This window comes from Gymnoscopelus microlampas, assembly GCF_963454915.1.
Source record: "Gymnoscopelus microlampas genome assembly, chromosome: 13".
In the NCBI taxonomy this organism is placed as follows: Eukaryota; Metazoa; Chordata; class Actinopteri; order Myctophiformes; family Myctophidae; genus Gymnoscopelus; species Gymnoscopelus microlampas.
Genome location: NC_139950.1, coordinates 19,347,088 through 19,373,272, shown reverse-complemented (window position 1 = coordinate 19,373,272; position 26,185 = coordinate 19,347,088). Strand labels below are relative to the sequence as shown.

At 41.3% G+C, this 26,185-nt stretch overlaps 2 protein-coding genes across 3 annotated transcripts; one reads left to right on the top strand and one right to left on the bottom strand.

The window, feature by feature from the left end:
* The first annotated feature begins 366 nt into the window (after positions 1-366).
* Positions 367-5,913, top strand: csgalnact2 (chondroitin sulfate N-acetylgalactosaminyltransferase 2). 2 transcript variants are annotated; one of them, XM_084075487.1, is made up of 8 exons: positions 367-512; positions 1,853-2,760; positions 2,878-3,094; positions 3,241-3,342; positions 3,504-3,682; positions 3,777-3,871; positions 4,391-4,472; positions 4,598-5,913. In XM_084075487.1, exons 2-8 carry the CDS (start codon positions 2,109-2,111, stop codon positions 4,888-4,890), a joined length of 1,620 nt encoding a protein of 539 aa, XP_083931613.1. In that variant the 5' UTR covers positions 367-512; positions 1,853-2,108; the 3' UTR covers positions 4,891-5,913. The 2 variants fall into 2 exon arrangements, with proteins under 2 accessions (XP_083931613.1, XP_083931614.1); XM_084075488.1 differs by lacking the exon at positions 367-512 and adding an exon at positions 1,032-1,187.
* A 1,219-nt stretch (positions 5,914-7,132) lies between these two features.
* Positions 7,133-25,701, bottom strand: sec23ip (SEC23 interacting protein). The gene is made up of 18 exons (XM_084075486.1): positions 25,519-25,701; positions 24,026-24,543; positions 23,503-23,722; positions 20,258-20,451; positions 19,182-19,271; positions 18,943-19,063; positions 18,515-18,604; positions 18,210-18,351; positions 17,164-17,372; positions 16,189-16,295; positions 15,162-15,320; positions 14,948-15,043; positions 14,430-14,582; positions 13,491-13,646; positions 11,256-11,358; positions 10,184-10,369; positions 8,062-8,224; positions 7,133-7,835 (listed from the first exon to the last, which is right to left on the bottom strand). The coding sequence occupies exons 1-18, from the start codon at positions 25,649-25,651 to the stop codon at positions 7,754-7,756; spliced, it is 2,922 nt and encodes a 973-aa protein (XP_083931612.1). The 5' UTR covers positions 25,652-25,701; the 3' UTR covers positions 7,133-7,753.
* Positions 25,702-26,185: the final 484 nt, after the last annotated feature.

Here is a 26,185-nt window from a genome sequence, read left to right as displayed (position 1 = left end):
GATCTGCTATTATCAAAACAATCTTGAAACAAAATAATGGAATATTTGGAAAATGTTTTAAACATGAACAAAAATCTGGTACTCCCTGGCACAAAACGTTTTCAGATGGGGGTTAGTTATTCAAATACATATTCATTTGGGGGTCCCGAGAACCACTGGTTAAATTGTAAAACAAATGATGAAACAAGCCCAAATGAGTAACTACACTTTAGAAACAAGCACACAAAAACGCAACCACCAATATTTACAAGCAACTTCACAGAAACATAAGCCCAAAGTCGCTTAAAATAAGCCAACATGGCAACGCTGTCTGCGAGCATCAGCATGCTGCTTGGTTACTTTAAGACCGGAAGCAGTTTGCGAAACTGTGATTGCTCCGTGGCATCAAACCTCTATGCATCAAACACAAACAGCAGCTTATTGCTGCCCTGAGTTCTGTTCTGTCTGAGTGATGATGACCACATACTAGTGGGTCTATATTATAAAGGCAACGGGCAAATGTCACCATTTAGGTAAGTGATTTCTTACACAATAATATGGTCACTGCTGACTGCTAGCTTATCTCACTTTCTCGCGAATAAACTGTTGCCTGGTGTTTGTTAAAGGTGGGCGCAGAGCTACTAAGTTAGCAGCTGTACTTCCGGTCTCGATCTTTCAAAAATAATACGTATTCTCACTTTTTTTTTAGTCTGAATAAATACGAAAACGCTCGCCCCAAAACACAGTTGCCCCGGGGCAAATCCGGCGACCTCGGAACGGTCGCCACCTGGTATTCCTAAACGTAACCTCAGTAAAACTATGCTAAGTTAAACCTAACCTTATTCCTAAACTTAACCTCAGTAAATTATGTCTAGCTAAACCTAACATTATCCCTAAATAATCTCAGTAAAACTATGCCTTATTTCTAACCGTATCTTCAGTAAAACAAATACAAGAGTAGAAGAACCGCTGGGGGCGAGCTGTCCGCGAGCAAAAAAAAAAAACGGGGGCGAGCGTGTTTTAGGGCGAGACTTCCGGTTACCGTCTCAAAGAATTACAACCGTGTAAATTAAAACACCACTCACATTCACAACCTTGGAGACATTCTTTGTGTAGAAAGTGTAGAAGATTGGATGACAACAGTTTTTCGCGAATGTTGTGGAACAAAGAGGGCAGCGTATCCTATATTCGCTATTATGTAAATACAGGTGAGTGAGCAACGTGATTTAATTCAGACATAACCGTGTTGCCTTGTCACGTATTTCTTAGGGGTTTCTCTTCGATAATTTTTGATGTCTCAATCAATTATCACATTTGAATCTTATTTTTTTGTAGCCTATGCCTTTTATGTTGAACAGTGCTTTTAGACTGAATTAAAATTCCTGCAAACTGCTGAGAACATGACGAGTGTTGCTCTTTAGATTTCCTCTCCTGATGAACGGACTGTTGTTGTCTAGCAGCAGCAGCAGCTAGCTGGATTATGCTATCGAAAGCGATGTGGCTGCCCCTGTTTTTGCTGTATTTCACTTCCCATTCGTCATTAAATAGATTGTAACCTCAACACGACGTACACATGTTACGTATTCCTATTTGCTAGGCAACATTTTGGCCAGTGATTATTTAGAAAATACTTGTGACTACCACCCTGATGTTGGCTGAATGGGAGTGTTAGTTACAACATTTTTCCAGGCAGACAAGGGCCCACGCAGCACCTAACTGCTAACCTCCCACTTTCTGTCTTGACCACATAGAAATCCACAAGAACTGTTGCCACAGCATCTAATAGCTCTTGAGTCTAAAGATAATGCTTGAATGGAGGTTTAGCTAGTAACAGTCACTGAATTAGTGTATTAATTTGTGTTTCCTGCTTTAGGGTGACATCTATTGCTTCAGAGAGCTGCAAATTGAGTGAGTCAAGAGATACACATTTCCCTTTTGACCTTTTTTGTTTAAAGAACATGACAATATGCAGAAACGTTTAACGTCGAGCGCTCAGTGTGGACATTATTACTGAGACAATGTGTGGGGTACACAATCACAACATAGGTAGAGTGATCAATTCACTTTGAAGGAGACTGGATGGGAAAAGGGAATGCAGATTTACTGGCATTAGCTTGTGTGCCAGTGTGATGCCCAGGCGAGGGTTGACGCCCCAGGGCCGGGTGCGCTGGCTGTTCCTGGGCCTCTTCTTACTCCTGGTGCTGCTGCTTTTCGCCTACCTGTTGGAGTGCACCCCTCCGGCGGACGTCAGCTTAGTCTTACCTGGCCTGGCAGGTGAGCCTTATGGGAAGGACTACTACCAGGCCCTGCTCCAAGAGCAGGAGGAGCGCCACCTCAACCGCGCCACCAGCCTCAAGCGCCAGATTGCCCAGCTCAAGCAGGAGCTGCAGGAAATGAGCGAGAAGCTCAAGGTGCTGCAGGAGAAGAAGGAGCTCCCCGGGGTGCAGGGTCTCTCCGACACCAAGGACCAGGAGCCAGGGGATCTGCTGGAGTATCTCCACTCGCAGATCGACAAGGCTGAAGTCAACACGGGGGCGCGCCTACCCAGCGAGTACGCCCTGGTGCCGTTTGAGAGTTTCACCTCGTCCAAGGTGTACCAGCTGGAGATGGGACTGACTCGGCACCCGGAGGAGAAACCCGTCCGCAAAGACCGCAGGGATGAGCTGGTGGAGGTTGTCGAGGCCGCGCTGGACATCATCAACAACCCGGACGATGAGGACGGGGTAGAGGATGACATGCCAATGCAGAGACAGGTCTACACAGAAAGTCACTTTACCGAGGGTAACGACTACACCGCCTGCACGTGGATCAGCAACTGTCAGCTACACATTAAGAATAATAGGAAAGGGTTAGATTGTTCTAATGGTCTAACATGTGTATTTGTTATTATGCTTTCAGGACTATACAGGACAGAGCGGGACAAAGGTTCACTCTATGAGCTCTTCTTCGCAAAGGAGGAGTCCAGCAGTTTCCGCCACGTCACACTGTTCCGGCCGTTCGGCCCGTTAATGAAAGTCAGGAGTACGTCTGTTGAAACGTCGGGGGTCGTCATTAACATCATCGTGCCGCTGGCGGGCAGGACGGAAACCTTCTCACAGTTCTTACACAGCTTCAGGTGATTTCCGTCATATCTGATGTTGAATCTGAGATATCCGTCTCCTGTGTCACAAGGATGATAATGGTGCACTCAGGGTGATATTGTCTGTTCAAAAATGCAATTCCCCCTTTTTGATTGTTTTGATTAATATCAATGTTTTTTAGGGAAGTGTGTATACAGCAGGATAGGCGAGTACATCTGACCGTAGTCTACTTTGGCCAAGAGGGTTTACAAGAAGTGAAGTCCTCTTTGGAGAAACTGTCCAGGTGTGTTTCGTTGCAAAATAATGCCTTTTAAAAAAAAATCAAGTTACTGCCTTCACCTTTACTAGACTGCACCTTGATGGCTAACGTGACAGTGGTTGAATCCATTGCGACAAGTCTATTTTTATTTTATTACAATAAACAAACTTTTTTCATCCTTTTAGGGAAGAAAGCTTCTCCAATTACACTCTCGTCCCAGTGGATGAGGAGTTTTCCAGAGGACGGGGTCTGGACATCGGAGCCCATGCTTGGAAGAGGGGTGACGTCTTAATGTTCTTTTGTGATGTGGACATCTACTTCACACCGGAGCTCCTTAATGCCTGTCGTCTTCATGCTGTTCCCAGTAGGTGTCTTACCAGCCTACAGCTCACATTCTTTTACTGACAGTTTTACTGTCACATAATATACTGAACGCTGCTTGCTTTTGTGTTCTGCAGACAAGAAAGTCTTCTATCCAGTTGTTTTCAGCCTATATAATCCTGCCATTGTTTATGGAAATTTGGAGCTGGCTCCACCCATTGAACTCCAGCTGGTATGAACAACCTTTTCATGATTGATTTGAGAAACATTGCATAATTGTTCTTCTACTTTAATTCTGTTCAGTTATGTACTAAAATATCAGTTTAAAAGTGGCATAATCTGAGTTCTTGTTTTTGATCATGTAATATGTCGTTGCTGTCGGGCAGGAACCAGCCAACTACATTTTTCCACTTTTGCAGTTTTTTTCTCCATAAATCAGTGCTATTGATTGTTGATTAGAAAAATATTAAAAAGCACTTCTAACGAAACCAGCTAACTCCACCAAAGGGGGGTGGATGGTTTTGCTGACTCCAGGCTCCACCCCTTTTTGACCTCCAACCTCATTGTGAGCTTGGAGGCCCATTTAGCTGTTCTAATCAATGATGAACAATACATTGTAACTCCACTTTTTGTTTTGGTTTTGTCATTTCCTGAAAATTGAACATTTTGGAGTTGGCTGGTTTCTGCCCGACAGCAGAGATATACAGTACAGTATATTGTGGAAAATTATCCCAGATGTCTTCTCAAATAGATTCACAAGAAGGATGCAGGATTCTGGAGAGATTTTGGCTTTGGAATGACTTGTCAGTATCGGTCAGATTTCCTAAATATTGGTAAGCAATTTGTCGTCATAATGACAAGACTTGGGACCCTTTGGCTTAAGAAATATATAAACAACACCACTGATCATAAACAAGTGTTGCAAAAATGTTCCCAATCATTTTCTCTCACCTTCCAGGTGGGTTTGATCTTGAAGTAAAAGGCTGGGGCGTAGAAGATGTCCACCTGTACAGAAAATATCTCCGGAGTGACCTGATCGTTATTCGGACACCAGTGTCGGGCCTCTTCCACCTTTGGCACGAAAAGCAGTGTGCGGACGAGCTGACACCAGAGCAATACCGCATGTGCATTCAGTCCAAAGCCATGAATGAGGCCTCACACTCTCACCTGGGCATGCTTGTGTTCCGCGAGGAGATCGAGGCTCATCTCCGCAAGCAGGCCTTCAAGACCCAAGGCAAATCGGAGGACTGAAAACAATGCCCTAATTGTCTTGATCATTAGACATTGGACAAACAGTAAGACTGTGATGAATCCTCAACTTTCCATGACGTTATGCACTAAGGAGAAGACCTGTTTACACAGACGCTGTTCCACTTAACCGCTCAGCTGTAGACGCAGATGAATGTACAAAAATATCGAATTGTGTTGATAAATGTGAAACCTGGGAACACCTTTACAACACTCTCGTAAAGAGCAGCAATATAAAGAAGTTACAGTCATTGGAGGTGATTAAACGTTCATAGCCTGGAGGGGTGGGGGAAAATATCTGTTCAATTTAAATTGAACATTCAAACTTTTACAATCAATTCTATAAGCATGCAATTAGTGTAATTGGAAAGATTAGAAATCTCTTAGTTTTATCCCTGTGCACATGCTTCAGACATACTGTACTCGAACCTCTTCAAAGTGATTCTACTCAGAATTCCTGAGCCCTTTCCCCTCAGTCTCACTCAGACCAGTTTTTCACACCTTGCTGTGATCTCTAGGAATGTCTGCCAAAAGCGTCCCAACTGTGGAGTGATTCTCAAATCAGACTTGATATAATGCAACACTATTTCAAGGTGATATCATTTCAAGACTACCGTATATGAAGGTGACTTAACCAATCTTTATTTTTTAGCTTTTTCCTAAGAAATAACTCGAGCTGTTTTCTTGCATAATTGTGATTGCATCGAATCAGTTTCTCAAAGGGATCAATCGGCCCCTGCTGATTCCTATCCGTAGTGTTGTTAACAAGGCTGTCGTTCTCTTTGTAAGCTGAGGGCAGAGCAGTTCATAAACATTTTCTTTTTTACGTTGTCACATTTTACTTACATCGCAGAGCCATATTGTTACAATGGGATCAAATTGGTAAAAAGGGACCTTTTTTATGTTTGCTTTGACCATATTCAAACAATGACTATTTTGCTCTTCCATCATACTTGGGGTGTGGAAAAATCCCACCAGACAGAATGCATTTAATACTTATAAACATTTATTTGTATAGCACTTTTTTTAAAACAATGGCACAAAGGACTTCAGAACAGGATCAAATCAAATACTCACGATAGGGTCCACATGGACCCTAGTGGTCCTATTCTGGGGCGAATATAGCAGATCAAGTGTTGATGCAACAATGAGTTTGTAGCTTGGCTATTTTTGGCAAAGGGTTGGTGTAGAGGAAAAAAGGGAGCATACCAAGTATAGTTTAGCTTGGCTTTAGTGATATGAAATGTCGAAGAGATTACTCGTCCTTGTTAGGCCACTGAAGTCGTGACCTTGTTTGAAGCTGTGTTCACAGCCGTATACTTGGAGGGAAGAGCAACATGGCTGCTGTGTACACATGGATAACTATGGTCAATAGTCTGTTGAAAGGGACAATCATTCACTGTCTTTGCTTAGAAAACAAGAGGTGATCTATTTCAGCGAAGCACGATGACTAAATTCAAGCCAGGAGTAAAACGAATTAAAGCATCGATTCCTGGTGTACGGAGGCCGGTATTTGTCTGTAAAGAGATTCATTTATGCCTAGTGAGAATCATTCACAGCACAAACGATCCCTAATCAAGACTGGGGCTAACTGTTACACCCACTCAATGTAAATACTTTTCTAATACGTTTTTTTTATTTTCTTAATTGTGAGTTTAATACTTAAATTTTATGTGCCTCCATGCTTAAAGTGAGTTCTTGTTAGGCCATTGAAATTCATAGCTGTATAATTGTAAAATATTTCTTGAAGAGAAATGTTCTTTCAAAAAAATAGGTCACTGAGATCGGGCATCAAAAGTGAAAGCATCATGTATGAGTACTGTTGACAAATCTAGCGCAAGAAAGAGCTTTATTCTTTGCAGAAGGATAGTAGGGTAGTTAATATATTCTATACTGTGGTTTTAATGAATGGTTTTTGCAAATATGACAACTATTGGTTGATAATCACATTCCATTTCAACTCATCCTGTAAAGATTTCTCAAATATCTTCCTTTCAGCATACTCGGTACACAATGTTACAAAAATAAATAACTCGCAATGTGTATAAGTGAAGTGTTTATTTTATAACGTTTTGGCCATGAAATAAATAGTTTGTAATTAATGTTATGTAATCTTTATTGTTAATGTTTAATTTGATGATAAACATTTCTATACATTCAATGCCATTGACCAGTTCTATGACTTGCCTATGAAAATGTAAATCCAAACTAGTCATTATGTCTTTGAATTCACTAACTTTATTTTCTCTTAATTTAAGACAAATGGCATAATACAAATGTATTCATCCTTAAAACAATATATACTACAATAGAAAAGAAAAGAAAAAGAATAATCCGTCACAATCAGAGAAGTAACGTGGGATAAACCTAATGGTGCGTTTACACATGCACTGAGTGTCACGCTTGCTCGATGATGCCTGTGGGTGTGTCACACTTAACATGAACATAGACTACTGTATGGAAAGTTTTGATTACAAGTTGAAGTTGAATGCTCAAGTAGGTGTGAAAAACTATTGAGCAAATATTTTAGGCTCCATATCCGTCTAATGCTTGCTTGTACACAATCTATACTTTTAGTCACACAAACGATGTAGTCAAAGATTAACCCCCTGACTGCATTCAGCAGTTCGGTTAAGCTGCTCATCTAAAGTGGTATCAAGTGTCACTCAATGCAGAAATGTATTTGCATAAAGTTGAACGGAACTGTAGTTTTTCCAAGAGCCTTTGCATGGCAATTTTGCCTGCTCCATAGAAAATGAATGGGTAGTGTAAACATAACAAAACAAAAAAGACTCAGTGCATGTGCAAATGCACTGTAATGGAAGTTCTCAGTCTGGTTTATTGATCCTCAGTGTAAATGATTGTATTAATGTACTAACTGCTCAGGATGGATCCCCATGGTCTTGTAGATTTCTTTGAGAATAAGCAGGGCTGTGTCTTCCGATTCCCTGCAAAAGAACAAAGAAATGTATAAGAATACCTCAAATTGATACCCCACCCCACTCCACTAGTAAGCTGAGCCATTAGTCTGACAACCACAAAGCTAGAAATACGTGACCCTACACATATCTTATTATTTAAATAAAGGTGGCTTCTGGTGTACTGATGTACAGTATGTACCCAAAGATCAAGGTCAACAAGTTGATGTACCGTTGAAAATACATATGTACGTACCAGTAACAGAGATGACTCTGAAGGGCAAAAAGGTACTCATTGAAACTCTCAATGGGCTTCTCCTGCAGGACATAGTCGATGCGGTTTCCACCATTCAGCATCCCTATCTTCACCTGGGGTTCCTCTTCTCGCTGTGGCTCAGGACTGTCTGAAATCTTTTGTTCTGTAACAAACCAAGCAATCACACACTGTGGTTAAAGCTGCAATCCGGGAGTCTTATGTTCTACCTGAGATTTTAACCTGGGTCTCACACACAGGAGACCAAACATTTACCATTCATCCAAGATGGAATCCCCACTTGGCCAGGGTAGATACTACGCATCTGAGCTTGAGGTAGCACTACTTGTCAACCAGTAGGTGTCCTATCCAGCACCAATTTCTCAATGGTTGACCACCTCCAACTAGATTGTATTAACATACTCTGCCATAGAGATTGGTTGAAATAACATTTTACTCATTAAAATAATGCTATCGCTTTAATTAGAACCCCTCAAAACAAACTCACCTGAACACATAAGTAGCTTTGGGAACCAAACCCTGAACACAGTGGCCCTCATTTATCAAACTAGCATGTGACCAACCAAAACGTGGGTGTGCGGCCAATTCATCTGTCGCCAATTTGACGTGAGCATAGCAGACAATCAAATCTCACGTCAAGTCTCAGCTCGTGTACACAAATGTTTGTCTGCGTAGACTTGTGGTGCAGCAGAGTCGATTGACAAGCGTCATAACATACCTATTCACTCAAAATTATAAAACCTACGGTGATTCAAAATATTCTATTTTGTAAAGGGCTACATCAACTATGTTTCGTATATCCCTAAAAAAGTTATTTCCAATTATTTTTACAGTAAGGGGGTTAACAGGTGACATACATACAAGCAAAATGTAACATATTTAGTCCCATTTAAATGAGAGCTTTGACAGTCACCATATCTCATCAATAGCAGATTTGTCTCTGTTAAAGGGGAAATCCACCCATTTTCAATATTTAACTATGTCATTAATATAGCATAAAGGAGTTGTGTGGAAATAAGAAAAAAGTTCCCCCCTTTCTGTGTTGCCTTGAACTGGAGGATTGATTGTGGGTTTAACATTGCAAATTACAACATGATGAGTCATCACGTTGTAATTTGCAATGTTAAACCCACAATCAATCCTCCAGTTCAAGGCAACACAGAAAGGGGGGAACTTTTTTCTTATTTCCACACAACTCCTTTATGCTATATTAATGACATAGTTAAATATTGAAAATGGGTGGATTTCCCCTTTAAGACCTCTACTGTACATGCATGTAAACGAGAGGATTTGTCTGGCCCGCTGAAATCTTTTCATGGAGTGACATGCCTCCCAGCATGTCCTACTGGAGTTATGCCACAATTTGGAACCTCAGTTAATAAGAGAAACCCGATACTTGAATGCCATACCTATGCAAGTGCAGGTGCTCTCCAAATTGGGGGTTTTGGCCACCGGAACCTCTAGGACAGGGGTTCTCAAACTTTATTTATAGTGCAATTTCAAAGTGGAAATAAAGAATATTTTATGGTCTCCCCGCTCTGTAATGTTACATCGCAATCCGTAAATTGAACGTTTGTTGACTCAAATGCCAATTCGGGGCTTATTGTGTTTGCTGACACATAGACCTTTCCAGCGCCAATTTACCAGTGTTAAGTTAACTCCAAGAGGGTACAAATGGAACCAAATAGACCCGTGGTCCATATAGGCCACGTGTACCCTCTGACTCGCTCTCAGAGTTACAAAAACTATTTTAAGCCACCCGCTCATATTGAACTTAATTCCTGCTATATACAGTAACTATATCGTTTATGAACAGCTAAATCAGTTCTGTGTGCCTCTGCAAGGGCTTGTGTGTGTGTGTTGTCTTTCCAGTGTTGCTGCTGGTTCTCGTTGGGTGGAGCTGTATGTGTGTGGGTATGTGTGTGGGAGCTGTATGTGTGTATGAGGAGTCAAGTGGCCGTCTTTGACATCCTCTTCACGTTGGTCACGACGACCCCACTTTTTTCTGTTTCTTGATTTAAAAAGAAAATTGTATTTTTTCGGTTGCCAATCCACGACCACATTCTTTTCTTAACAAATAATTATATAGGAAAGTCAATCTCACCTTCATGTACATGTTTCTCCTCTTCCTCTTTAATCTGATTGGCCACCATGTCCAACTGAGCCTGTAGCTGGGCAGAGGAGGTGTGAAAACGAGCAAACTCGTTGAGTGTCTGCCATGCCGTCCTCACAGAGTTGATGAAGCCGTGTTTCAGGTCTGAGCCCATTTTAGAGAGACTCTCCTTCAGCTCTGCAACAAAAACAGTCCCATTTTAAGATTCAAATTCAAAGAGTATAAAGATTAACCCCCTACAACAACCAAATTGAGCCTACACCAACACATCTCAGTCAGTCCCAGATTGAATGACAAATAATTTTGCTTGACTTTCAGACATTTCTGTCCACACAAGCCATTTTAAATACAATAATGCTGGAAAGTAGTCTTATATTTTGAACCTGAATACAATTATAATGACTTGCTCATAATCTGTATTCAGAACAATTTACATGTGGATGACATTCAACACATTTGAGATGAAGTCATGACAGACCTCTCTTTAACCAGTTATGATGGACACACCGACACTTACTGTACACACTCATGCACTCATTACATCACACTGAATGACTTCATACACATCTCATACTAAGGACCGCAATGAAAACAAGCTGTCAGCTCTTTTGCATTTATCCTTTTGATTATGCATATAATCATATACATGTATATACATGTTATTGTCGTATATGTTTTTTATGATCAATAAAGATGTCAATCAATCAATCAATCACTTAAACTCTATACTGTATACTAGTGTAACTAGTGTACCCCAGGGGTCTATTCCTTGGTCCCCTACTTTTATCCTTCTACACCAAATCTCTTCGGCAAAATAGCTGATCTACAAGCTCAAACTGCATTGCGAGCTTGTTGATCTGCCATTTTCAATGAATGTTCGCCTGTTTCTGCAAATGTTCGCCCCTTATACCCAGCACAGGGATGCTAGGGTTCAAGTGGTATTTGCTAGGAACAGACTCATAGGACATACTTCCTTCAATGTCACTTCTCCTTCATCAAAATAGATGCTAACAACATTGAGGCACTGTGAGCAGATATTCAAGATAAATCTTGAGTTCCATACCAAGATGGAGCCTCTTTCTCCCTTTGTGATGTGGGATCAAAACCGGCTTCAGGTCCAAGTCTGGCATGATCATGGGTTCAATCCTGTATGCAACTGGGTCCAGCTAAAACACAAGAAAACACAGGTGACCGATAATCCAGGTACCAGTTACCACAGTATACAGTGGCTAGGAATAGTCATATCCTGTAAAATATTACATCATATTAAAATAGAACTTCACAGGACCACAATGGAAACAAGCTCCAAGGGCTTTTTGTGTTATCCTTTTAACAATCATTGTAAGTCGTACATCCGTACTAATTGCAAATTGTTAAAGTATTCAATCAATCAATCAAACTTATGACTTTTTTTTTGCCTTAGTTACACAAATGTTCTTTTTGCATGCAACATTCTTTACAAGAATATTAAGTATCAGTATATGATACATTTCTAAAATGATATAAAGAGGGTCAACACGGCACTATCCCACCCACACCTGTACATTCAATTAAAAGTCAGACATTGGAAGTTCCTAGTTCCTTGGAAAATGTACAAGTAAGACGCGAGAACGCGGGAAGCGAACGCAAAACAAAAAAATATATTAAAAAAAAGTAACCAATAAAAAAAAAAAAAAAAAATACCAAAAAAATCTGCGTTAAAAGGAGCATCTTAGAAAAATACAAATTCCCCAAAACAATTTTTTGAATGTTTTAGAACAATTCAACAAAGTGTTTGAAGTGCCTGTTTCACCGACTTCTGGGGGGCGGAGCCAAAATCCGAGGCCGAAGTATTTGTTCGTAGACCCCCACTTAGGGGGGGTAGAAAAAGTTTGGGAGCGATTCGGGCACTTTTCATTTAACATGGGGTTTCAATGGGGAGTTTTTAGGAGCCTTCTCCGGGGCGTGGCTTCCGGGGGAAGGGGCGGGCTTAAACACAACCTTCGGCGCGCCTCCTTCCGCTGCGTTCGCAACTACATAATTGTATTATTAAATTCAAGGTCATCTACCTAAGAGTAGTTATTTGGCAACATTAGTTCATCTTGGTTGGCTGCATACACTTTTAACATAGTCTTATGATAAAAAACATCTGCTAACAGTTCACTGCTCTGCCATGTTGCCAAGACCTTGCCAACTACATCCCAGACATCTTTTGAACATCTTGCCTGAGTTTCCTAGTTGGAGTTCTAAACGGCCGTTCCATTTAAATGGCACTTTTCCTAGTTGGAGGTCGGATCTGTCTGACATTTGTTTGGTGTTTGGTGGCAGCTTTGCGATATGAGTGCAAAGTGGTGACAGATGGTTTGTTTTTCCTCGTGAAAGGTAGACAATGATATTAACTAAACCATGCTTATTGTGTTTATAATGTAGACATATGACTCCAGTCATATTCTGGAATGTGTCTGGCAGAAAATATCAAATCCTTTGCTAATAAGTAAAATAAAGAGATGATTTTGGAAATCTTAGGATTTTTTGTTCTCCTTATGGACAAAACATATGCCAAAACCACAATCTAAAAACCGATGTTCACAAAATCAAAAAATGAAGCCATGCGCCGAAAAATCTTATGACATATAACCTATAAAAAGTAATTAACACATTGAGTGCCAAAAACGGTCCGGACCGTTTTTCATAATCCTAACATGGTGTGCCAAAAACGGTTATGGCCGTTTTTGGGGAAAAATATGAAAAAAAAAAAAAAATCAAAAATTTTTTTTTTCCTTCACAGCACCAGGAGATATCATTTTACGAAGATTTAGACTCCAATCCACCTCCTGGTTGAGTTATGACTTCAAAAGCCTGTATCTCGGCTCCTGTGTACTTTTTGTTTTTACGATGTATTTTCGACTATTTTCAACTGGCTGCAACTATGGAACGGATTACCGAATGTTTTTTGATCTTTTTCCCCGGATTGTACGAGACCTCTATGTGTGTAATGAGGGGATCACCGTGAGGACGGTGATCACTGAAAATGTTTTGTGACTACTTGAAAAAGGTCCAAAAATGGTTAAAATTCCAGGCACTGGAGGTACCCTGTTTTGAAAAACCCCTGGCACTCAATGTGTTAATAGATAATGACAAGTATAGATGGTCGTATGGTCCTTTAATACCCTGTGCAGCTTCATAATTAGTACTGTGGCTTAGCCAGTGTAGCTTTATAATACTTACATATATTATAAAGCTATACTTACAATACTTAGTATTGTAACCATGATAACATGTTTTAGTAAAGAACGTAAATCCTAGACAATTTTCTTACCGGGTGGTAAATGTTAAAGAAACCACTGCAGGTGGGCAGCTGGTATGTCTCTTCAATCTTCTCCAGACCCCGCACTGTCAGGAACATGCCAATTGGAGAACCCAGGGCAAAGAAATTCACTGGTTCAAAGTCCAGGGCATGGTAGATCACCGACACCTACGTGGCAAATTATAACTATTATAGCAACATATTCATATTAACCCATTAAGGCTGATTCTACAAATGCTTTCAAAATCAGTAGTTCTCAAACTGTTTTGTAATACCAAATTATTCAACATTTTCCAAACACTTTGTGCCGCGCTGTGAGCTTGTACATCTGCTATTTTTGAAAAGCCAACGCAAAAATCTAAAATGACAGATGCTTTCCGGGTTTTAATGGGTTAAACAATAGTGAAATTGTAATTTCATGTCTACATTATGGAGAGGGCTGGACTGTTTATGGATGCAAATTCACACACAAAATAAAAATGTCTACATAGGTCCCTCACACATACTTCACTGACTTTTCCTGATGTTGTACAGTTGAGTTCATGGATCGAACACTACAATATCAAGGCTGATTAAAAAAATAAAATAAAGAATATATGAGGCGGCAGTGGCTCAGGGGTAGAGTGGCCAGTAGAGCGGCCGGATGGCATCCGCAAGGTTCACCGTTCGATCCCGGGTTTCCCCAGAGTTAGTGTCGAAGTGTCCTTGAGCAAGACGCTGAACCCCTAATTGCTCCTGATGAGCAGGTTGGTTCCTTGCATGGTTGCCTCTGCCATCGGTGTATGAATGTGTGTGTGAATGGGTGAATGAAATGCACAATCTATGTAAAGCGCTTTGGATAAAAGCGCTATATAAATGCACCATTTACCATTTTACCATATAAATCTCTAAATCAGTGACAACCTGTAATGCCAATTTCACTCCAATGTTACTATTAGAATTTGATTTTACCTGTCCAGTGCCAACCTCAAAGTAATTGTAATCGACATGGACGGAGATATTCCTGCCCACAGGGAGCTTTGTGATGGTGGGATCAGGGAGGGGTTCAGGTACGGTCTGTATTGGCACCACCTCTTTCACCTCCACTTTCTTCTCTTGAGTGGCCTGTCACAATGAGTGAGTGAAATGAAGACAAGTGAACCAAGTGAACTGAGTTAGGTGTTCCAGTAAAGAAAAAAGGAAAAAAAAAACATTAAAAAGTGTTCTGTTTTGTAGAGAATAAAACATAAGCCTTTATCTGCTACAGAGATAAATTGGCAGAGGTAATGTGTATATATATGTAGATAATTTTGTGTGTTTCTTATGTTTCTTATTGATTGATCTCTCTTGCCCCCCCCCCCCCCCCCCTCTTCTTCTTTCCTTTTTATGGAAATAACTAAAACGATGGAGTTCACCCACTGTTCTTCTGATTCTTGCCTTGAAAAACACATCAAACACACCCTGCAGCAGCACTCTATTGCAAAACTCACCTGCTTATTTAATCTGTCTTTGACAAATTTGGCAATCTTTTTCCTGGGTCCCAGGGGAATTCCCATCTCTTTCAGGTCCTCAATTGTGCACATGAGCTGAATTGAACATGAGAGAGTAGGGAAGCATATTGTAAAGACCGCTAAGTCACAAGGACGTTTTGAGTGTCGCTACTACAGATGATCGTATCATTGAAACCAGCAAGTCTATGCTTACAAAAGATTCTATGTCGATCTTCTCGTCATCAAAGGTGCTCTTGTATTCAGACAGGCCCAGATGTTGCAGGACGGCAGGGAGATCTTCATATTCCTCTCCTTCCTCTTTAGGCTCTTCTTCTACAGGAGATGGTGTGAGGGCATTGGCTTGCTGTGGCTCCTGGTTGGAAAAAGAGAACATTATTTTACACCTCGTCCCATGTCCTTGGGATGAGGTATGACTGGAAAGATCTCTTACGCTAAAATGCTTAGAGCTTAAAGGAGAACTGCAACAATGTTCAAACTGTATTCATATAATTGGTCATCACTAATACTCATTATAAGATGGCACCATTTCTGTATACTCGCTCTGTGTCTCAGAGGAGGGCTGTGGACAGTTCAGAAACCTAAGGTAAATAAAACTATGTGCAAAGGATATGTATTGAGTGCTGGCTGACTTCTTCTCAATTCAGAAACCTGCCTACCAGTGACATCTTCGGTAGGCAGGTTTGGTCATTTCAAAGATTTCAAACTACTTTTGTTTTTATTAATGCAAGAATGGCTTCTATTTCAGCATGCTAACTTTACAGGAAGAGAAAGGCTGTAGTTTCTATTAGCTTGGAATCACCATCGATGATGTCATTGGTAGGCAGGTTTCTGAACTGTCCACAGTGCCACCAATGAGATGCAGAATGAGTAGAAGGAAACTCCGCCAACTTAAAATGAGCATAAGTGAGGACTATTTTTATGAGGATAAGGATGAAAATGGGCTGCTTTTAGACCAATTCATACTTGGTCACACAAGTGATGCCCAACAAGAAGACACATTTTCAACTTTAAAATGTGCTGACTGACACTTCAAAAGGGTTATGTGACAAAGTATAACGCTGTTGTGATACAATGCAGCCGAGTATGAATAGGCTGAGTATGAAGGCTTAAATCTTATTGTCTGAGCTCAACAGTGTATCAGAACTGAGGTGAAAACTATGATATACAGTACATGTCTAGAAACAATCCCCTAATTATGTTGATGGCTGATGATTAAGTACCTGTTTCTTGTCGGCAGGGGCTTCATTAGTAGTTGGCATTGTTGGCATGGCGGGTGCTGAGGAGCCATTCTTCTGATTGGACAGCAAGTCAAAAAGTATCAGGGAACCTGCAAAGATATGAAACCATACATGTGTGACAACCAGAGGGCTATACATGCTGGAATAACAACACAAGTACTGCTGCACAAGCAACTCCTTTTACTTCAACAATAACAGATTTGCTTAATTTTACTTTCAATCATTAAAGATTGTGTTTTCGCATTATGTTATGTTGCCTGGTATGATTCATTATCTTTGAGTAATAAAAACAAAACTCTAAAAAAATCTAACATCTTCAGCTAGATAGGTGGGGATACAATTTGCAGTATGACGTCAGTGTACAGCACCCAGGTTCTCAAAAATAAGTTATTACCAATAACACAAGTCACCCACAATTAAACCACTTATGCCATCAGGACAATGGTATACTGTAGCAAGGAAGGTTTCAAACTCTGGCTCAGAGTTCATTTATCCGCTCAAGAATAGCCCTTTTGAACAAATATTTCAGTTCAGCCTGTAAATATTGTCTCTGCTCATCTATAACTCATGGCTGGTGGCGGGAAAAGAACTGACTCTAAATGCCTAATAAATAATCTATCTATCCATTTCATTTAGGACATTTGATGTTGAAGATAATGTTTGTTAGGGCGGCCGAAGCTGAATAGGTGGAGAGGCCATCTGGGAATTAGAAGGTTGCCAGTTTGATCCCTAGCTTGCCCAGTCTATGTGTTGAAGTGTCCCTGAGCAATACACAGCTTCCCCTCATCAGAGCCATCTAAGCAGCTATCTGCTGGGTGAAGCAGAATTTTTTATTTTCTCTACCCGCATAGACCAGAAAATACTCCACTTCTCTATGAAATACTAAAAATACAAACATTTATTTTACCCAAATAATCAAGGTAAAAATTTGAGGTAAACCCTTGCTGATGTGGTTACCTAAGCTGTGTCCAGCCACTGATACAGCTCCACTGTAATCGGGGTTCCTCTCCATGAACAGGGCATGCAGTCTGTTAATCTCTAGGGCAACTGTGTCCATGATGGTCTGGCAGTATGTGGGGCTGTTATAGAAGAGCACGTCTAGCAACGTCTCGTTGGTGAAGTGTCGCAAACGTCCAGTGCTGGGCAACGTGATCTTCTTTATCCTCCTACATGCACAAGGCATCACAACAAGAGTAGAGGGGGGAGATTACCGTCAACTTGCGTATACCAGTAATTCTCAAAGTGAGGTCCGGAGAACCCCAGGGGTCCTTGGGGAGGTTCCAGGGGGTCCCCAGTACAATGATAATACAGCATCAATCATTTTAACCACTTTATTTATATTCTATACGTTGGCGATTAAAATATAGCAGCTTTTGATTTTTAATAACTTGGAAGTGTTTGAACCGTTTTGAATACTTTTAAATAAATAAAAAACGTCACGTGGATGCACATCTCTTCTGGGGTCCCTGGCACAAAACATTTTTTAGATGGGGGTCTGCAGCCAAATACATATCAATTTGGGGGTCCTTGACATGAAAAGGTTTCAGAACCACTAGTGTTTACTACTTGTCAATCTTTTTTAATGAAGAGTGTCCATACTGGACTGCGGCCTACAGTAGTTGAGACCCCGTGGCCAATGGATAAATTACCACTAAGGACTTTACTGTGTAGGATACATTTCCATGATATACAGTCTCTGGGTGTCTCTGTGACTGCAAGATACAAGCTGTAATATACATTGCAGAACATTCCTTGATATTGTGTAACTTCACCAGGGAACAGAAAATCGCACTGGCTGACATTCCCTGTTGGGAAGGGGTTGGAAAATTCCATATTTTAACCACTTAACCCCCCCCCCCCCCCCTTAAACTTGGTTGAATGGGGTCCCCCACGGCTCTATATTAGGCTCTATATTAGGTCCGTATTTCCCTCTACACAAACTCTCTTCTGCAAAAATAGCTGAACTATAAATATTTTCGCTGAATGTTAATATATTTCCTCACCTGTCCACCCCTGTGGCGTCTCCATGTAGAGCTGTGTGCCACTGAACAGGAAGGAACTCCACCCTGCTGATGACATGCTCATCCTGGGATTTCTTAAAGTGACTTTGCAGCAGCTTCAGTGACACGTTGCGGAAGTCGTCCACTGAAAACAATGGTTTTACACACACACACACACACACAACGATATCACCATGGAGGAAAACACGCTGGCAAACAACAAAATCAGTCCACATCGGTCAGTGATGTGTCTGTGGTAGTTTGCCACCGTTTCATTTAAACAAAGATGCGATAGAGATGGTACCCACCACACTCCACCATGCTCCGAAACCTCAGGTCGCACACAGGGCCAATTCCGTGCACCATGAACACTAGATGATCCGCCTTAGGTAGCTCTCCTGAAATACATAAACAACATGCATGACATTCTATGTATATAAAAAACTAACTGTTTTTCCAAAACCGTTACTTTTCAGGAAATGGAAAAAAGAACCTGTGTTCCAATCTGGATCCAATGTTTATTATGTATTTAGCCACAAGCTCTTGTTAATACTTTGGTTAAATATTTATAAACCCACTAACAAATATTTAAAATAGCAGACACAGAAGTAGGGCATTCATTTACGGGGGGGGGGGGGGGGGGGGGTACATTTTGAACTATGGAGATACAAGGTTTCTGCCCAACAGCAACGATATACAGTATGTCAACTTAGGAGCAAAAGAGGATCTGTGCTACCATCAGGCACTTCATCATGGTCATCATCAATGCCCCTCTTCACCACCCTCGGCCTGGTCTGACCATCCTGAGTTGTGCCCCACTCATCTGGCATAGCAGAGGGCTGGAACTGGACTATCACCTGGTGAAAAAGATAACACACTAAATTAACACAGGATCTATAAAACCACTCTGGAGTGGACTTTAGTCTACTCTACAGCAGAGTTGCATTTTCAAAAGCAACTCAGACAAAAGCTTACCTTTGGATTGTGCATGACAATGGTTTCACCAGATGGGAATTCTAGCCTGCGGTGCCACTGGTTGGTAGACACAGCTTTCTTGTATTCCCCCTGGAGAAAGAAAACATGTTTATCATTCACTTTAACCTCTATAACCCTGGCATCCAGATTTTAGGCATGTTGTTACAGGAGAAGATATTTTTGAAATGTTATGTGGTTAAGATTGCACAATGCAGCATTATTAACAACACATTGGCTGCCATCTTTTTTTTTTTTTTCCTACAGTAGACTGCCAGACTTTTTCAATGAGAAAAAAAAAGTACTTAGGAGCCGAGATACAGAATTTTTAAGTTTTAAGTTACAAGGAAGTGTCTGGGAGTCTAAATCTTCGGAAAATCATAACTCCTTGGTCTTTGGGTCAGATTAAAAAATTAAAAAAAAAAAAAAAAAAAAACTTTTATTTTGAAAAAAAAATGTTTTTGAAAGACCGCAGATCTGCGTTCTTGGCAGCGTGCGGGCTTTTGCGCAAATGAACGCAGATCTGCGTCCATGGCAGCCAAAATGAAATTGCAAGGAATTTGAATGAGAACGTAGAGCATTTTGCTCGACAATTTTGGGACCAAAACAAAGTGTCACATGATTGTAATTTGTACTCTATATGTGCATAATAGTGTTCACAAGTGTAACTAAAATCATGAAATATAAAAAAAAATCACCTGGACCCCACTTTGAAAGTCTCAAAGTAGCCAGTAGATTAGATATCTAATATAACCAACAATCGACCTCCTTAGATCAGGAAAACAGAGTGATCCCGTATACTGTTTTCACTTACAGAAAAAAAATATTTTATTTTTATAGTACGTTTCGGTCCAACTGACCTTCATCAGGTATCTGGTACCTGATTAGACCCTCACCAGGTACTATTTTAACAAAATGTGTGCCTCCTTCGACCAACCATGGACTGACCACAGACTTCTGTTACAGTGGCTTCCCTGACTTTGTTTCTGGCAAAAACCTTAACGTGATTCAGACCCTCCATTGTAAGACAGTGGGTCGGACCACGTGAGACAACTGGTTTAGATGGTGACGGTACAAACCTCCAGCTTGTCGCTGAACTCCTCTGAGTAGGGAATGAAGCGGCTGTCTGAGTCTCCCTTATAGAACCAAGTGCAGCGTCGGATCTCGGTAGGCTCCTCCTCCCAGTACACAGCGGTCCGCATGCGGTCGTATAGTTGCACGTCGTAGCGGCCTCCATCTGTGCACACAATCACATTCTCCGGGTCTGGCTGAACTACAAGAAGAAGAAAGGCCCAGGAGGATATTAGACGGCTTATCTGTTTCAAAGGATCCAGCATATGCCAAAATACCTTTTGTTGGAAATATGGAACGCAAATTCAGCCTGGAATTCCTGTGAGTGCCTCCATGTGGACCATCTGTGGTATGTGGTTCTCAGAGGGATCAACACACTGCTAGGATTGGGAATTTGAATCCATTTGGGGGTACACGTGCTACTAGGAATGCAAACCATCACAGTACACAGGAAAACCCTGAGTGTCAAATTAAAGGTGGTGTAAGTGATTTGTTTTTGCAAAAAACAAAATAAAGGAAGTTTCTTTTGTTAAAAGTGTAAAGCTCTATATTCAAAGACCCCAACCTGTGGTCTGTGGCGTGGACCATTTGCTGGTGGCCTGTGACACCAGTCGACACGAAAAGGAGTTTTATTTTATTTTATTATAACATATAATAAAATAATACAATATTTATAATATTATAACATGAATCTGTAGCATAGCCGCCCTGACGAGGAATGGGTCGCAAACCCGCTTACCAGGCTGTGCGACATACTGTAGTCAATCTGCTCAATGAACTCAATCTGTCACCTCAGTGGAGAATGGCAACTGAATTTACGTTAGCAAAGTGGCTGCATTCAAAGCCAAACCGGAACTGTGGGGATGGCAAGTGAACAGGAGCATATTTGACATGTTCAAACATTAGCAGTGATTCCAGGAGAGACTGAGACTGTGCCTTCCTTCTCCCCAGCTGGTGCACGATCACATACTGTAGCTGGAGTTCGAGCGACTTGAAACAAGCTGTAAGCTTTTTTGCGTTATCCTGTTGATTATGGTGGGTCAGATGTTTGTTACAGATGTATGTATGTGACATATGATTTTACTTCATGATCAATAAAAACATCAATCAATTCCCAACCACCAATGACCCATGAAGTGCAAACTTTGTAAATGAAGAACAAACCAGTGAAAGAATTTTCCGTACAAGCTACAACGATTTGCACTAGTATAGGCTAGTCATAAGAATAGAGAACAAAGGACAAAGTCAGATATAAAGTCAGGACAACAATATAACATCAATATCCCCAATTCCCTTTATGCAAGTATAAAGTTGCATAATTAATAGTTAATAATTAATAACCTAGATGGCCGAAATATGGCCAGCAAGGTACTGAGCAAAGTCTCCGGACTGACTAAATTTCTGGCAAGGACAGCAAGGTACTTGGATAGGGAGACAAAACAGGTGGTGGCCAATTCTCTTATTATGTGCCATTTTGATTTTGCATGTACATCTTGGTTCGAGGGCTTATTGAAATCCCTCAAAACAAAGCTACAGTCAGCTCAGAATAGACTGATCAGGGTCATTCTAGGGTTAGGACCCAGATCCCATATAGGTAGGAACCAGTTTAGAGAACTCAACTGGCTCCCAGTAGAATCCAGGGTAACCATGGCCAGATTGACCATGGTTCATAAGATAATATATGGCGAGGTCCCCATATTTTTAAAGACATGTTTTACTCAGAGAAGCGAAGTACACCATTTTTTCACCAGAGCCAGTGTAGCAGACGTGAGCCATCCGGCTTTTAAAAGTAAAGTAGGCAGGGAATCATTTACTTACATAGGAGCCACACAGTGGAATGACCTCGAAAACAGTGTCAAACTGACAACAAATCTGAGGACTTTTAAATACAAAACTAAATCATGTCTATTAGAAAAGGTTCCCCTATAGAGGGTTTTTAGACTAGGAAAGATAAGGTAGCACTTGTTTGTGTACTGGGTATGTTACTTGTGTTCTTGTATTGTTTGTATGTATGTACTGTGAATGTTACTTGTGTTTTGTATTGTTGTGTAATGTGTACTGTGTCTGTACTGTGTATGTCACTTGTGTCTATGTAGTGTTACGTTAGTTACATGTGTTGTATTGTAATGTATTTTTAAAATATTGATTGTTAATTGTAAGAGGACCTCAACGGAAATAAGTCTCAGGACTTTCTTGTGTTATCCTCGAACTGCGGTGACCATGTGGTTTTTCAAATAAATCAAATCAAAAATCAAATAAACATTACTTGATTATTTCAATTGGTTATTTGTATTAACCATCCCCAGCATGCCTATTCTGGGGGGAACATTTGCCAAAAATAACAGATTTACAAGCTCAAACGTTTTGAGCTTGTAGATAAAAGAAAAAAGTAGATAAACCATCCAAATAGCATATATTACTTAGTGATATTGTTGGGTTTTCAATCTAGTGGCACCATCATGACAGTGCGTCATAACAGTACTTAAACAACTAGTAAACAGACACTTTTCATTCACATTTACGTGGTGGGATAACAATGCAGCTATTCTGACAAGGTAAGGAGACATGAGATTGATGGTACAAAATATACCAACATTCAAAATAAGCTGCATAAATGTTTTTTCCAACCAGGACTAGGAGTTATTGACGCACCTAACTAAATAATGTTCAATGGGATGATGCGAGCAGGCAGGTTAGGAGACGCAGGCAATCTGACAGGCAAGAGCACGATCGCGTTTGTCTAACAAACGCACATGTGAGAGTTGAATTGTCTCGAAGTTTTTTCTATGCCACCAAACACTCTGGGTCGCGGACCCATTTTGATGGCTTGCAAGTAAACATCCCTTTATTTTCCCTACATTTGGTTTAATTATTATTATTTCAAAGGTTTTTTTTCACAAAGAATTTTATAAATGAAGAAAGAAATGCCCCAAAAATGCCACAAATTAGAAGTGAAAATAGCAGATCTACCATCTCACGCGTTGTGGGCTTGTAGATCGGCTATTTTCACTAGTTTGGGTCCTGGGGAGACATTTCTCTTTTGGGTCTCGAGCTAAAACGTTTTGGAACCACTGTTCTATGCGATACACACGGAAAGAGGGGCTGAAATGTTTTAACTTTAAATAATATGGCATTAGGGTAAAACCCCCTTATGTCCCGTGGACACACAGGTAGTGCTTTTGCTGCATCCTTTCGGATTTTAATGGATGCGTACCTAACATTGTTACTGATTACATTATGAGGTCCATCTTACCAGAATTGTATGTCTCCTCCAGCTGAATGGAGTCAATGATGCTGAAAGGAAGCCAGACACTCTTTGATTCAACTTGTTTGCAGTAGAACCAGTGAGGCTGAACAGGCTCATAGATATTGTAGGTGTACTGCTGCTGCATCATGGGATTGGCAAGAACCAATGGTCCAGCTGTGGTAGGCGGCGGGGGAGGTGGGTGTGTCATCATCTGTGTGGGAGGGGGCTGCAGGGAGAGAGAAAGACAGAGGAGAACTCCATTATCTATTCTCCGAATTATAGTCATCTTTTTTTCTCTCCACCATTCATTGGGCGATGTACAAGCTCACAACACGTCACAACGCGATGCGTATTTAGTGTAAAAGGGAATAAGGTCAGCTAAGTATAGGGTTTAAATGGTTAAAAGCATGTGAGAGAAAAAAGCAGAAAAGCACATGGGTTAAAACAACTGCACCCTGGTAATGGATGCAATTAATATGAACTCGATAGATACAAACAGAGGTAACTTATTGATTTTCTTGTTTTCTACCTTTGTGAATGTGGGGCCTGCCATTTGGAATGTGTGCTGCTGTGGCGGGCCAAGAGAATAGGGGATCTGCTGTGCTGAAGCTGGTGGTAGGGGAGATGATTGCACCTCCGGAGCTGCAAGATAAGGGCTGGCCCTGCTGCTGACAGGAGTGTGTCGGTACGGGTTAAAACTCTGATGGGACACCTGGGGAGGGGGTGTGGCCATTGAGCTGGGGGGAGGAGTCTGTCGTCCCATGGGACTTTGGTAAACCGTACTAGTGAATGCAGGCGGAACAGGATTAGTTTGAGGGACGGGAGGTGTTGGGGCACTGGGGACACTGCTGGGGACAGAGGTGGGACCCGTCGTGGCCGGACGAGCAACCGACTGTGCTGGCGGCGGGCATGGCTGATGACCTATCGATGCAAACGGGTCACTGCTGGTTACGGGACTGGAGAAGTAGCTGAATGTGGAGGGAGCCGAGACGTTGGCAGAGGTCTGTCCAAGGAAGCTGTCCTCTTCTCCCACATCAGTTGAATCATCTATGAGAATACAATCATAATATGTATGCTTTATAGTGACTCTTCTTTGACAGAGACAACAGTTAGACAATTACAAAATGAAAGAAATATCTTATTAACAATCAAAGTCAGAGGAAATTCTAACCAGATCCCATCAAGGTCTGTTTATCAAGGGGACAGATTTCTGTTTTTTTTGTTTCCTGTCTATTGATTGATTGACAGACTGACTGATTGTTTGATTGATGACACTTCATTCCTTCATCATTAGCAGCACTGTATGCGACAACAAATACATTGATTATACCCCAGCTACCCCAACCATGGACTGTTTCAGTCAGATGCTGCTGCATGGAAAATTACTGCGCAGGAGCCACTGACAGTAAGCTGCTAAAAAGCATCTTTCTCTGAGCAATTATTATTACACACATGATGAACGATTTGGCAAGGGAAAATCTCAACAAACTGGCCAGAGGGAAATGCTACCCCCCCCCTCCCCCCAGTCTGATGACTGAATACCCCCCACAGGCTCAATACAAGTCTATTTTGTATAGCCCCCCCCCCCCATACACACACACACACACACACACACACACCACCAGGATGTCCACCAGGATGTCTGTAGCTGATGGTAAACATGACCAGAGTGAGACCATTTTTAATGTTGGCAAGCAAGTATGTAGGCTGATTTGTAGTTTCTCAAGTGGATGGCCTACGCTCTTTGGACAGATTTTTCTTTTTGGTGGAACAGTTTTTATGAAAATGTTGACTATTGTACCTTTAATTAGAGCAGTAGTGGACCTAGACACACTTACACCAAGTAGTACTGTAAAATAAGTATCTGTCTACTCGCCCCAAAAAGGCGACCCAAGGCAAACAATTTCAGTGGGATCTTTCCAATGATAACATGATAAACTGGCAGCCTAAATAGCAGTAGCCTGTCTAGTCCGGGTTGCAAACGTTTAAGCTCGTGTTTTACTGCATAACATGCCATCTTACCTCCTGACAACACCGCGGGGCCACCGGCCTGGCTGACCGGGATGAAGGGCAGGTTGAAGTTGAACTCCGGAGCTGCGCTAAACAGTAGATTTGCACTGGAATTGGACACATTATTACTTTTTCTGTCAGCCATTTTCGCCCAGAATTACACGTCGCCTACATCCGTAATCCGGTGCAGCAGCCGGATATTTGCGTTCCCAGCAGCAACGAAAAAGAATCACTGATCTGTATGAACAACCAAAACACGGCAGAGTGTCCAACTGACGGTGCAGAGCGTTTGTTGATTTGCTATTTCCACGCAGGTCATTTTGTATGTCAGTTGATCCGATGAAAGCGCCACCTGTAGGCCTGGCTGACTACTCGCATATAGTTCATATTTTAACTAGAAAAAGTGCTCCTCGGAGCGCAGGTCTCCGCCAGGTCAGGTAGGTTATTGTAGGGGCGCAGCCATGGGTGGGCCTGGGTGGGCCTGGGCAAAAATAAGAATTAAATAACATAACCCTAACCTAACCCAAACCCTAAAACCGAATTACAGTACCAAAAAAACGCCCAAAATCCGCCCAAAACCGCAAAAACGTGCGTGCATGTGTGTGCGTGCATCTCTCTCTCTCTCTCTCTCTCTCTCTCTCTCTCTCTCTCTCTCTCTCTCTCTCTCTCTCTCTCTCTC